Source organism: Rattus norvegicus, chromosome 10 (genome assembly GCF_021556685.1).
Source record: "Rattus norvegicus strain SHRSP/BbbUtx chromosome 10, alternate assembly SHRSP_T2T, whole genome shotgun sequence".
NCBI lineage: Eukaryota > Metazoa > Chordata > Mammalia > Rodentia > Muridae > Rattus > Rattus norvegicus.
In genome coordinates, this window is record NC_141543.1 from 46,179,178 (window position 1) to 46,193,860 (window position 14,683).

Consider the following 14,683-nt stretch of genomic DNA (forward strand, 5'->3'; position numbering starts at 1 on the left):
TTCCCAGGTATACAATTAAACACAGGTATACATGTTTCCCTCTCCACTGTTCTCAGAGATATCTTTTTATAGGCAACACCTCAACCCAGCAAGGTGAGTCCCTATTGTTAAACTGCATCTGTAACCATTATCACAAATTCAGCTCCAATTATCCCAATCTGCTGTGAAGATACCCTTGGCATGTTTCCTTGCTTTTATTTGGCCTTGTGTGTGTTCTGAGTGGATGAGAGCACATGTATACCTGTTATGTCCAGCAGCCCCACAATGTCAGTGTTCCGGCATAGGAATTGTCTTATCCAGAATCAATTTCCACCCCCATGATCATTTTAGGGCTCACACCCAGAGGTTTACATTCCTTTGTAAACAGCTGGCTGAGGCACATCCACCAGCTTACAGGATGGAAGGTGGCGTCCTAGCCCTCTTCCAGAGGGGATTCATCCTCCACCACTTCTTTCCATTCCTGCTTGAATCCTTGACCTGAGTCCCTCCAGTGATGGACTGTGACCTATCACCTTTGAGAAAACGTTCTCTTTCCTTAGTACCGTTTAGTCCTGGTGCCTGTCACAGCAACTGAATGAAAGTTGAACAGACAATATTACACTTTGTCTGTCCCCATTTTGTGTTATGTGGCAGCCAATCTCTTCTCTATTTCCTCATCCCCCCTCATTCCATGATATTCTGTCTCTCCCTCTATAGTCTGTTTTTTCTGCTGTTTTCAGTGTATTTTGTTCCAAAGTCATTCACTCTTCATCCCGTGGTCATCTCTCTCCTTCAAACATAGTGTCTGGGTCACTCGTTAGTAATCCAGTGCTCTGAGGAGGCCACACCATGTGCCTGTGCTCAGAGTTTCCTTCTACTCCACAATGGTGGGCAGTGTTACAGTAAATTACTATCTTGTCTCCTTTGCCAAATGAAGTAGAGTTGTGTTTATTGTGTCTTTACTGTTCCCTGTGATGTTTTCTTTGTTTCTTTTGTTCCAATCCCAAAAGTTGTTCAGGATCTCCTGTATGTTCATATGCATTGCATGCTAGTTCCTCCCAGTAGGCTCCAGTATGTTTGAGCAGGGCATGCACATGAGTTCCTTCTTCTATATGTTATGTGCATTTGTGCGTGTACATGCATAAAAGTACATGGGCATGTTTACATGTATACATGCTAACATTCATGTGTATCTGTGTGTGCCCATGTGTGTTTTTGTTGTGTGTGTGTGTGTGTGTGTGTGTGTGTGTGTGTGTGTGTGTGTGTGTGTGTTTTGGTAGACTTTAACATTCCTTTACTGGTTAAGGCAAAAGCTAGAATTCCTAAAATGTGACTTGGTTCACAAATCATAGTGGGAACAAACTTTCCTTTCAGGGAACCTAGTTCTACATCACGGTCTTGAGCTGCACCAGTGTTGAGACGAAATAAAAGACAACACATAAACTCTGGGGTCCTTGGTGGTTGTATGCATACAACTAGGTGAGTTGTGGAATCTATTGGTAATGGGAACAAGGACACCTCAGGTCAGAGGATACATCTTTGAGGAGGCAAATCCACTTGATAGGGTGGAAATTATCAGGACATGAACAGCCTATAAGGTGAAGTATTATGCAACACGAAGATCAGGTCCCAAGCATTTAGGAAGCTGATCATGTCACCAAGAAGTTACAAAATTCCCATAGCTTCCTTACAGCAGCACAGGCATGAATCTGGTAGAGGCACCACCATATTAGAATTTATAAATACAATTGTGATACAAAAGCAGTGGAAGACTAAATATGACCACTGACCCAGCAAGATTAGGAGTTAGAAACATTGACTGTAAGGCAGAGAGCTCAGTAGAGCAGCCATAGAATTAACAAAATTGTGGATTGTAAGGCAGCTGGCACCTTCTTCATTGTCTTGCCCTGCATAAAACTTGGTAGTTTAACACAAAGGACTGGTAAATTTTCTCCTTCATTAAGAGTTCAACATTCCCATTTTCCTGCTGTGTGAGTCTAAACTAGTTCAAGCCCTGAGCAGCACATCCTTTTTTGCTTTTATTTTATTTTATTTTTCTTGGATATTTTATGTATTTACATTTCAAATGACATCCCCTTTCTCGCTAACTCATATCTCCTCCCCATCCCCCTGCTTCTGTGAGGATGCTCCCAATGCAACCAACCAACTCCACCCTCCACACCCTGGCATCATCTTACATTGGGGAATCAATCTTCACAGCACCAAGGGCTTTTCCTCCTATTGGTGTTGGACACTGCCATCTTCTGCTACATATGTGGCTGGGTCATGGGTCCCTCCATGTGTACTGATTGCTTCGTGATTTTGTCCCTGGGATCTCTGGCGAGAACTGGTTGGCTGATATTGTTCTTCCTATTGGTTTGCAAACCCCTTGACCTCCCTCATTTTTTTCTTTAACTCCTCCATTTTGGTCCCCTTGTTCAGTCCAATGGTTAGTTGCAATCATCCTCATCTGTATCAGTAGGGCTCCAGCAAAGCCTCTCAGGAATAATCCATATCTGGGTCCTGTCAGCTAGCACTTCTTGGCATTAGCAGGAGTGACTGGTTTTATTGGCTGCATATGGGATGGATCCCTAGGTGGGGCAGTCTCTGAATGACCTTCTCTTCAGTCCTAGCTCCACTGTTTAGTTTCTGTATTTCCTGCCCTGAGTATTTTGCTCTCCCTTCTATGAAGGAATGAAGCATTTCATTTTGGACTTTCTTCTTTTTGAGCTTCCTATCATCTATGGATTTCTTCTTAGGTATTCCAAGCTTTTGGGCTAATATCTACTTTTCAGTGAGTTTATACCTTGTGTGTTCTTTTTGTGACTGGGTTACCTTACTCAGGATGGTATTTTCTAGTTCCCTCCATTTGCCTCAGAATTTCATGTAGTCAGTGTTTTAAAATAACTGAGTAGTATCCCAGAGTGTAAATGGACCACATTTTATGTATTCATTTCTTTATTTAAGGACATCTGATCCTTTTCAGCTTTGGACTATTATAAATAAGGCTGATAGGAACATAGTAGAACATGTGTTTTTGTTATATGTTGGAGCATCTTTTGGGTGTATGTCCAGGAGTGGTATAGCTGGGTCCTCAGTTAGTACTATGTCCAATTCTTTGAGAAGCTGCCAAACTGATTTCCAGAGTGGTTGTACCAGCTTTCAATTTCACCAACAATGGAAGAGTGTTCCTTTTTCTTCACATCCTCGCCAGCATCTACTGTCACCTGAGATTTTGATCTTAGCAATTCTGACTGTGAGATGTGAGCTGGTATCTCAGAGTTGTTTCCATTTTCCATTCCCTATGACTAAGGATCTTGAACATTTCTCTTTTTTGATTAAATAATTTAATTAATTAATTTATTTTTATACCTCCCAATTTATTCCTCTCAGGTCCAACACCCGAGGGTTCCATACCATATACCTCCTCCCTACCTTCCTGGTCTGCTCCACACCCATCTCCACAAGGAAATCCCCACCCTACCCACCCCACCCAACCTCTACAATTTCTGTTGCCTCAAGTACTTTGAGGATTAGGTGCATCTTCTATGAATGAACCCAGACCGAGTAGGCCTCTTCTATACATGTGTTGGAAACTTCATCTCTGCTGGTGTATGATGCCTGGTTGGAGATCCAGTCTCTAAGAGATCTCAGGCGTCCAGATTATTTGAGACTGTTTGTCCTCCTACAGAGTTTCCTTCCTTCTTAGTTTCCTCCAGCTTTTCCCTAATTCAGCTAGAGGGGTCAGAATCTTCTGTTCTTTGGTTGTATGTAGATTTCTTAGGTGCTTCTCGGCCTTTCAAGATTCCTCTGTTGAGAATTCTTTGTTTAGCTCTGTATCCCATTTTTAAAAATATTTTAGATTCTCTGGAGTCTAATTTCTTGAGTTCTTTGTATAGATTAGATATTAGCCATCTATCAGCTGTAGTATTGGTAAAGACCTTTCCCAATGTGTTGGTTGCCATTTTGTCCTATTGACCATGTCCTTTCCCTTACAGAGGGATGACAATTATATGAGTTTCCGTTTGTTGATTCTTGATCTTAAAGCATGAGCCATTGGTGTTGTTTTCAAGAAATTTTCCTCTGTGTCCATGTGTTCAAGGTCCTTCTCCCTTTCTCTTCTAAGTTTCAGTGTATCTAGTTTCATGTGTAGGTCTTTGATCCACTTGGACTAGAGCTTTGTACAAGGAGATAGGAATGGGTCAGCTTGCATTCTTCTCCATGGTGACCTCCAGTTGAATCAGCACCATATGTTGAAAATGCTGTCTTTTTCCCATTGGATAGTTTTAGCTCTTTTGTGTAAGATCATGTGACCATAGGTGTGTGGGTTCTTTTCTGGATCTTCAATTCTATTACATTGATCTACCTGCCTGTCTCTGTACCAATACCATGCAGTTTGTTTTAATAACAATTGCTCTGTAATACAGCTCAAAGTCAGGGATGGTGATATCCCCAGAAGTTCTTTTATTGTTGAGAACATTTTTCCTATATGATTTTTTGTTTTGTTTTTTGTTTGTTTTTGATTTTCCAAATGATTTTTGCAAATTCCTCTTTCTAATTCTATGAAGAATTGAGTTGGAATTTTAATGGGGATTGCATTGAATCCTTATTTTGCTCTGAGAAAGATGGCCATTTTTACTACATCATTCCTGCCAACTATGAGTAAGGGAGAACTTTCCATTTTCTGAGATGTTCATCAATTTCTTTTTTCAGAGACATGAAGTTTTTGTGATACAAATCTTAAGGAATTATATTGAATATTTATGGAGAGAGTGAGCAGCCTTGTCCAGTCCCTGATTTTAGTGGCATTGCTTCAAATTTCTCTCCATTTAATGTGATGTGCACTACTCATTTGCTGTAAACTGCTTTTACTATGTTTTGGTATGGGCATTGCATGCTGGCTGATCAGGACATGTTTATGTGAAACCTATATGCCAGTCACAGATATAGTCTTTTTCAAAACTGACCAATCTTAAATACAGTAGGTAAACTTCTTAAAGATCCTTAAAATAACATTCATGTTGACAACCCCTTACTTTTGGGTTCTCAAATGCTTCTTCTGTTCTCCTCTGTTTCTGTGTGAATCTACCTGTTGCTGTGTGTCTCTGTGTGTCTTTGTGTCTCTCTACTTTGTACTCTATCTGTCTCTTTGTATTTCTGTCTGTCTCTTTTGTCCCTGTCTCTGTCTCTTGCTGTCTCTGTCTCTGTCTCTCTGTCTCTCTGTCTCTGTCTCTGTCTCTCTCTCTCTCTCTCTCTCTCTCTCTCTCTCTCTCTCTCTCTCTCTCTCTCCAGCACTATTCTTGTCATCTCCAGCAGTTCCTCCTTCATTCCTCTTCAGAATACTGCAGGCCTCCCAAATATAAGTAGCTGTCATGACTTATCAGTTTGCATTAAGTCAGGGCACCTCCTTTTCTATTAAGGCTAGAGCATGCAACCCAGTGAGGGGAGACGCTCCAGTGGACAGGCAACAGAGTCAGAGACAGCCAATATTCCCACTGTTAAGACTTTACAAAATGGGAATGCTTCACTCCTTCTTTACAAGGGGAACAAGAATACCCTTGGGAGGGAATAGGGAGGCAAAGTTTTGAACAGAGGCAGAAGGAACACCTATTCAGAGCCTGCCCCACATGTGGCCCATACATATACAGCCACCAAACTAGATAAGATGGATGAAGGAAAGAAGTGCAGGCCAACAGGAACCGGATGTAGATCTCTCCCAAGAGACACTGCCAGAATACAGAAAATACAGAGGCGAATGCCATCATTAAACCACTGAATTGAGAACGGGACCCCTGTTGAAGGAATCTTAGAAAAGATTGAAAGAGTTTGAGGGGGCTTGAGACCCCATATGAACAACAATGCCAACCAACCAGAGCTTCCAGGGACTAAGCCACTACCCAAAGACTATACATGGACTGACCCTGGACTCTGACCTCATAGGTAGCAATGAATAGCCTAGTAAGAGCACCAGTGGAAGGGGAAGCCCTTGGTCCTGCCAAGACTGAACCCCCAGTGAACGTGATTGTTGGGGGGCGGGCAGTAATGGGGGGGAGGATGGGGAGGGGAATACCCATGTAGAAGGGGAGTGGGGGGGGTTAGGGGGATGTTGGCCCAGAAACCGGGAAGGGGAATAACAGTCGAAATGTAAATAAGAAATACACAATTTAATAAAGATAAAAAAAATACTTTACAAAAAGATGAAGGTACACAAGCTTTGCAAGGTGCTGAGTGCTTAGGTCAGTCCAATGTAGACTACCGTGTCTCCATGCAAGTTCTTTGGTTGACAGTTCATTCCCTGTATCCTATGGTCTTAGTTTGGCTGGATCTTATTTTTTTCTTGTGGTGTCCTTTACTCCCCAGCTCCAACAAAGATTCCTTTAACTCTTCCACAAGGTTTTCAAAGCTCTGCCTAATGTGTGACTGTGAGTCTGCATTTGTTTCCATCATTTTCTAAGTGAAGCTTTCTGATAACAATTGGATTAGGAGCAATCTCTGAGTATATCAGAATATTATTAGAAATCATTTCATTGGCATTTTTCTAACCTTTTTTTTTGTATCATGTCATCTGTGCCTCTGGGTTGTCCAGGCTTTGGTTCTTGGTATTCCAGTCATTTTGAGAGGTGGACACACTCTCATGGGATTGGTCTCAAATGTGTCAAGGCATTGGTTAGACACTTTTACAATTTCTGAGCCATTTTTACACAGGCTGTGCAAAATGTAAGTGAAATGTTTTGTGACTGGGCTGATATCCTAATGTGTCCACTGGAAGTCTTTCTGGTTACAGTTTCTAGTTTTTCCCAGAGATACCCCCAATTCTAATTTATTCTCCCAACACTCTCTCCCATTTTCCTCCCCATTGATTCCTCCTTTTTCCATGCCTATTCTTAATACCCCTCACTCAACCACACCCAACACACCCAAGAGAGATGTCTATTTTGTTTCCCCTTCACAGTGAGCTGCATGCATGTGTATCTTGGGTCTTCTTATTCCTTAGCTTCTCTGGGTCTGTGGATTGTAGCATAGTTGTTCTTTATTTAGCAGTAATTTCCACATATAAGGTATTTTATATTATATTTGTGTTTTTGTTGCATTCATTTGCATGGATGGAAGAAGATGTTGATTTTAGCAGCTTCTGAATACTCAGTGTGTGAATGTAAATATTTTCTTTCTCCATACTTCAGTGGAAGGCCTTGAGGTTGTTACTAGCCATTAACAATAACGTTTCTATGACAATAGTTTAGCAAGCAACCTTCTAGTATTTATTTATTTTTTTCTGAAAAACTGAAGTCTTCACTTCCAAAGTTGTTTTACAAGTTTTCACTTGAACCAACAAAGGAAAAGTGTTCCCCTTGCACTGCATCCTTGTTAGCATAAGCTATCACTTGTTTTTTGGTTTTAGCCATTCTGACAGGTGAGATGGTATCTCAAAGTCATTTTATTTGCTTTCCTGTATAAATAAGGATGTTGAACATGTCTCTATTGCATTTTCTTAAGTGAGAGTATTCTGTTGAGAATTCTGTTTAGATCTGTAGTGTTGGTTCATGTCCCCCCAGGCTTTGGGTATGTCCACTGGAGAGGTAAAACATGGACTGTTTGACTGTGCTCATTGCAAGGGCTTACATTGAGACAATGGATGCTGTAGGAGTGGAAAGTGCAATCGGAGATGTGAGAAAGCCAAAGCTGGGATCCCTTGGCTTTCAGGCATCTCATCACTCCTAGAGAAGTCTACATATTTCTAAGACAAAAAGACATAAATGCTAACCATACTACAATCCTTTGACTTACAATGGTGTCAGGTCAGTTAGATATGCATATACTACTCTGGCACACTTATTATGGGAGTAACCAACAGATTGCTGACTTGACTTAAGATTTACTCCCTGACATGAACCCTGCTTAGCTGACCAAAACCCTGAGACTAGATAGTTTAGAGACTTGGAGAAATTCTAATAAGGCTGTTCTACAAAAAAAAGAGTAAAAAGTAATTCCTAATGATCTGTTATACTCACAGACCAGTGCCTTGCTCAACCAACACCAGAGAAGCTTCCTCCGGAAGCAGATCACAAGACATCCTGAGACCCATCAGCAGACCTTGTATAGAGTGAGACACCTTGCAACACTCACTCCTTAATTGGAGAAGTGGCCTCATGCACCCATCCTCAATCCAGGATTATCTACACTTGATAACCCCTTGCATTTGAAAACTTAGTTTTTCTAACAGGCTCTCTAGGGAATCAAACTCCTCTCAAGGGCAGTCCTCATGTTCATCAGCAAATTGCCAACAGAAAATTAACCCATTCACATCTATGGAGGAGGCTCCTTTTTTCATAATGTCCTATCAGGACATTTGCAATTTATTTTTTATATTTCACTATTATTTATTGATTGATTTTTTCTTTTTAACTACGCATGTCCTTTTTGTATATAATATGGACTCGATGTTATTGTTTTTAAGGTATTCTTTGCCTATTTTTAGCCATGGAGAAGGGGTTTCTGACATCCTCACTCTTGCTGAAATGCTGCATGCAGTTGCTCTCTCTGGGAAGGGAGAATCATTTCGGTTTGACGACATGACCAGTGGTTGACTGACTGTATTTGTCCACTAAGGCCGCGGCCACATCCCTGTTCCTACATGATCCATATTAACTGGATGCAGAGAAAGAATAAAATTGGAATATAAATCATAAAATATTACCATAAATAAATGAATAAATAAATAAAATAGTTTATTAATTAATTATTACCAGAAGGGAGTGTGGTCGGCAAGTCATGGGCTGAGAGATGGGAGGTCATGGGGTGTAGCCATTATGAAAATGCATTGTATACATTTAAAAAATGTTTTCTTCATTTGAAGAGTACCTTCCTATCCATTAAAACCCATTTTCTCCTTCCAAAATGTTATGGGAAGCCAACTTTCAGTCACCTGCATGAATAGATCTGTTTATTACGGAAACTGTTGCCTAATTCTAGAGTCTATTTGGCTTCTTGGCTTAGCACAGTAACTTTGAACCTTGCCTATGCTGTAGCATGAATTAGCACATACTACTATTAATCTTTTCATCTACAGCAGACCATTTGTGCAGTCTTAAGTCCTGATTTTAATTCTTTGGGGGATTTACCCAACATTAGAGAACAAAGTCTAATTAGTTGCCTTTATATTTTTGAAGGACTGACAAAGTATTTCTGAAAGTAGGTAAGGCATTGTATAGGTGACCTAGAAATATGTCATGATTCAATGATTCCCCATCCTCAATAACCCTTGGAATATCTGGGTGTAAAATAGCTACTTCTATGTGAATTGAACAGTTACGACTGGATAAAAGATGTTCCCCTTGTAAGGTTTAGTTTGTAGTTTACTGAAATATAATGTTGAACATGACTATGTGTGATTTATTAGTGATGTTAATACCTTCTTTAGAAAAAAGACTATTTAAGACATTTACCCTTTATAATTTAAGCTTATCACTTATTATTTCCAATGCTTATGTTAACTTTTTAAAATTATTTTCATTCCTTATGCACCTTTGAATAAAATTAAAATCATTTACCAATAGAATATTCACAATTTGCAGATATTTTCACTCATTGTCAGACAGCACTTTAGAAAATTTAAATGAAACACTAACAATTTATTAAAACCAATACTTAAAATAAACACAGCACTGAAAACATCAGAAGGAGTAAAATAACTATTTCTCAGGGGAGGGGAAGGCTGGCTGTGGGGTTGGGACTACTGCTGGACTGAAATCAACTGCTGATCATGAGGAGCAGGAACAGCAGCTCAGAGGCAGGACAGACTCAAATTGATGACCAGAGGTGACCAATTATCTGTAGGGGCCATTATCTTAATAGGTAGGCCCACTGTATCAGGCAGGAGATGACTGAAAGACACATTGTATCTACAGACAAACTGAGACACAGGTTCCACAGCTGCTATCATGTCTGCTGTCTGGACTGCTGCTGCCACATCTGGCTGAAACTACTCATGCATCACAGAAACTTCTGGAGGTTTTTGTGCCCTCCAGCTCTGGTGCACAAGTTGGTTCTGGCTCCAGAGTGGCTCTTTTCCCTGCTGATTTACACACATTCAATCTGTGGATCTGAGGATGTGTGTCTCCCCAGACCTGAATCTTCCTCATCCTTGGCCTGTAAATCCTTGGCATGTTCTTCCTGCAACTGGGTCAGGAGGTTCTTGACCCGGACAATAATATCAGAGTTGGGTATGTACACACTCAAGTAGGCCTCCAGGTATTGCAGAGGCAACATGTCTGATGGGTCACAAAAGTCCTCAGGGTTCTTGTCCATCCATGTTTCCAGGAAGCTCCAGAGGGTGTTCTTTACTTGTTCATCCTCTTTAGAGTAAGGGCTGAAGTATGAGTCTCTAGAGAAGATGAGAGACAGAATCACCTGTAAAGTCCCAGGCCCCTCACCGAATACTGGCAGTTCTGTCTGCTCTCAGAATTATTAGTTCACCTGTACACAATAGGTGCTTCCAATGTATCTGTGCAAAGGTTAAACACAGGCGTCTCTGTCCTGACATCTCCTTGGTCTCCTGGTGTCCTGGATTATCCTTCATGGATCTCGACTTTGGACACATCTCTATTGCATACTCCAATATTTCTAGAGCCTCCTTTCCATATGAGAGAATTGCGTTCACTAAGGCCTCAGAAATATTGTGTGAAGAATAAAGTGCCTTTTCAAGTTTGAGGGGTTAGTTACATCCTTTATAGCATCTCAGCTCCGGACACCCCAATTGCTTTGACTAAGCCTGGGAGAAGGAATTGCTTAATGCATTCTAATGGGCTCTGACAATAGTGTAGACAAGAAACAGACGGAGACAGAGACTGAGATGGAGACAGTGATAGAGACTCAGAAGAAGAGGGAGAGTGAGAGGGAAACGAAAAGGAAAGGTTAGAGAAAGGCAGAGAGAGCAAAAGAGAGAGAGAGAGACCCAGAGAGAGAGACCCAGAGAGAGAGACCCAGAGAGAGAGAGAGAGACCCAGAGAGAGAGAGAGAGAGACCCAGAAAGAGAGAGAGAGAGACCCAGAGAGAGAGAGAGAGACCCAGAGAGAGCAAAAGAGAGTGAGAGATACAGAAAGAGAGTGGGGGAGAGAGAGAGAGGCAGAGAGGGGGAGAGAGAGAGAGACAGAGAGAGAGAGAGAGAGAGAGAGAGAGACAGAGAGAGAGAGAGAGAGAGAGAGAGAGAGAGAGAGAGAGAGAGAGAGAGAGATTTCTGGAGCCAGAAAAAGGATCTGAGAACTGTGGGCTTGGAGATCGCACTCACCTCACAAACAGCAGGTCCAATATCTGTAGAGGGGTGGCAAAACATCGGTATGCAGACAGAGGAGGCACCAGGGTGTCCATGTGCTCAACTGCACTCTGTGCCCTGATGCTTGACTCTCTCTGGGGCTCCATCTGGTCCTTTTGAGCAGAAGTGTGCTGAAAGTTAAAGAGATCAAAGTGGAGGGTTGAAACTGGCAGCGATCTTCAACCTTCTGATTGGTTCTCATCATTCCAAATTTTCCTGAATTATTTCTCTTCAAAACACACAGAGAAAACAGAGTGGTTACCTGGTCTGTGTGGCCTTGGTTAGCCTTGTTCAATTTTTTCCCTTTTTGGGAAAATGGCCAGAGGCGTTGAAGGCATGAGAGAACCCTGTGCCTCCAGACACCATCATGGCCTTTCCTGTTGTCTTTCTTGAGGCCTGAGCCTCTAGTAGTACGAAGACAGCAAGAGAACATCCTGCCCTCTCTACTGTCTCTGACAAGTGAGCCTGCAGGCCTTGCTCTAACCAGTGGGTTGCCTGGTTACCAAGGTTCTGCATTGTTAGGTCATCAGGCTCTTCTTCAACAGGACTTTCCTTAAAGGCTCCCATGTCCCCTCCCCTTTCCCAGGTATACAATTAAACACAGGTATACATGTTTCCCTCTCCACTGTTCTCAGAGATATCTTGATATAGACAGCACCTCAGCCAAGCAATTGGAGTCCCTACTGTTGCACTGCATCTGTAACCATAATCATAAATTCAACCCTAATTATCCCAATCTATTGTAAACACACCCTAGGCATGTTTCCTTGCTTTTATGTGGCCATGTATGTGTTCTGTGTGGAAGGTGACCAACTACATACCTGTGACAGCCAGCAGCCCCACAGTTTCTGTGTTTCCTTATGGGAATTTTCTTATCCATAATCCGTTTCCACCCCCATGATCATTTTAGGGCTCACGCCCAGAGGTTTACAGTCCTTTGTAAACAGCTGGCTGAGGCACATCCACCAGCTTACAGGATGGAAGGTGGCACCCTAGCCCTCTTCCAGAGGGGATTCATCCTCCACCACTTCTTTCCATTCCTGCTTGAATCCTTGATCTGAGTCCCTCCAGTGATGAACCGTGTCCTATCACTTTCAAGAAACCTTTCTCTCTCCTTAGGGCCATTTAGTCCTGACGCTTGTTACAGCAACTGAATCAGAAGTGAACAGGAAACATTACACTTTCTCTGTCCCCATTTTGTGTTATGTGGCAGCCAATCTCTTCTCTATTTCATCTCCCTCGTTCTGTGATATCCCATCTCTCCCTCTATACTCTGTTTTTTATTCTCTTCCCTGTGGGTTTTGCTCCCAAGTCGTTCACTGATCATCCAGTGGTCTTCTCCATCTCCTTCAGACAGAGTGTCTGTTTCATATATGAGTAAGCCAGTGATCTGAGGAGTCGACATCATGTGCCTGTGCTCAGAGTTTCCTTCTACTCCACAATGGTGGGCAGTGTTGTAGTAAATTACTATCTTGTCTCACTTGCCACATGAAGTAGAGTTGTGTTCATTGCTCCTTTACTGTTCCCTGTGATTTTTTCTTGTTTCTTTTGTTCCAATTCCAAAAAGTTGTTCAATATCTCCTGTATGTTCACATGCATGTGCATGCTACTTCCTCCCAGTATATTCGAGTAGGACACGCACATGAGATCATTCTTATATATGTTTTCTGCATTTGTGTATGGGCATGCATGAAATTACATGGGAATGTTTACATGTATACATGCTAACATACATATGCATCTCTCTGTGTGTGTGTGTGTGTGTGTGTGTGTGTGTGTTGGTAGACTTTAACTTTCTTTTATTGGTTAAGGCAAAAGCTAGAGTTCCTTAAAAATTATTTGGTAGACAAAGAATTTTGGGAAGTAACTCTTATTTCAAAGGAACCCTCTTCCACATCATGGTGCTGAGCTGTATCCCCTGTTTGGACAAAATAAAAGAGAATAGATAAATTCTGGGACACTTCGTATCTGTACACATACAACCAGGTGAGTTGTGGAATCTATTGGTAATGGGAACAGGAACATCTAAATTCAGAGGATACATATTTGAAGAGGCCAGTTCACTTGATAAGTTGGAAATTATCAAGACATGAAAAGTCTGTAAGGAGAAGGATTATGCCACATGAGGATCATGTCCCAATCAAGCCCTCAGGTGATTGATCATGTCACCAATTGATCAAGCCACAAATCTCCCATAGCTTCCTTACAGCAGCCCAGGCATGATTCAGGTAGAGGCACCACTGCAGTAGAATTTATAAATATAATTGTGATACAAAAGCAGTAGAAGAGTAAATGTTATCACTGACCCAGCAAGAGTAGGAGTTAAAAACATGGACTGTAAGGCAGAGTGTTCAGTAGAGCAGCAATAGAATTAACAAAATTCTGGATGACCAAGGTGTCTGGCTTCTTCTTCATTCTCTTCACCTGCATAAAACTTGTTGGTTTAACACAAAGGACTGGTAAAGCTTTTCTCTGTCAGTAGCCACTCAACATCCCCATCTCCTTGCTGCTTGAGCTTGAAACAGTTCATGTCCTGATCAACACATCAAGTTTTTTTGCTTTGTTATTTTTCTTATTTTTTTACTTTTATTTTTCTTAGATATTTTATGTACGTATCTTTCAAATGTTATCGCCTTCCCCCTCATATATCCTCCCCCACTTTCCTGAGTCTATTAGTATGTTCCCACTCCCACCCAACTACTCCACCTTCAACACCCTGGCATTATCCTACATTGGGAAATTGAATCTTCCCAGGACCAAGGGCTATTTCTCCTATTGATACTTGACAATGCCATCCTCTGCTACATATGTGGCTGGAGTCATGGGTCCCTCCATGTATAGTGATTGGTTGGTGGTTTGTTGCCTGGAAGCTCTGGTGTGATCTGATTGGTTGATATTGCTCTTCCTATGGGGTTGCAAACCCCTTTCCTTCCCTCAGTCTTTCTCTAACTCCTCCATTGTGGTCCTCTACTTTAGCCCAATGTTTAAGTGCAAAAATCTTCATCTGTATAGTTGGGCTACAGCAGGGAAACCATGCAGACACATTGGAGCCAGGAGTCCCAGAAGGCACACTCTGTTGGTAAGTGGGGATCTTCAGGTGTGGCTTAAGCCCACGTCAGCTGCAGTGCTTGCAAGAGCCTTAAGGTTTTAAACCGTAGTTGCTGTCAGCCTTTGCCTGGGGCAGCCCTAGCTGCTCCTCTTGCTTAGCTAACAGCTTCCAAACAGCTCCACCCCACCTGCATCTCCCAACCCTCCCTGCCTTACTGCCTGTCTGCCTGTCTGCCTGCCGGTCTGTCTGTCTGTCTCCTTTCATTTGAATTCGGAGATTCCTTATAAGGCCTTCTAGACCCTGGGTTGTGTGTAACAACCCAGTGTACTGATGCTGTGAATATTTTC

The 14,683-nt window shown here is 41.9% G+C and overlaps 1 protein-coding gene across 1 annotated transcript; it reads right to left on the minus strand.

The window, feature by feature from the left end:
* Nucleotides 1-9,601: 9,601 nt before the first annotated feature.
* Nucleotides 9,602-11,816, minus strand: LOC120095104 (ral guanine nucleotide dissociation stimulator-like). Its single transcript, XM_087575106.1, has 3 exons — nt 11,550-11,816; nt 11,264-11,418; nt 9,602-10,360 (listed from the first exon to the last, which is right to left on the minus strand). Exons 1-3 carry the CDS (start codon nt 11,718-11,720, stop codon nt 10,057-10,059), a joined length of 630 nt encoding a protein of 209 aa, XP_087431232.1. The 5' UTR covers nt 11,721-11,816; the 3' UTR covers nt 9,602-10,056.
* Nucleotides 11,817-14,683: the final 2,867 nt, after the last annotated feature.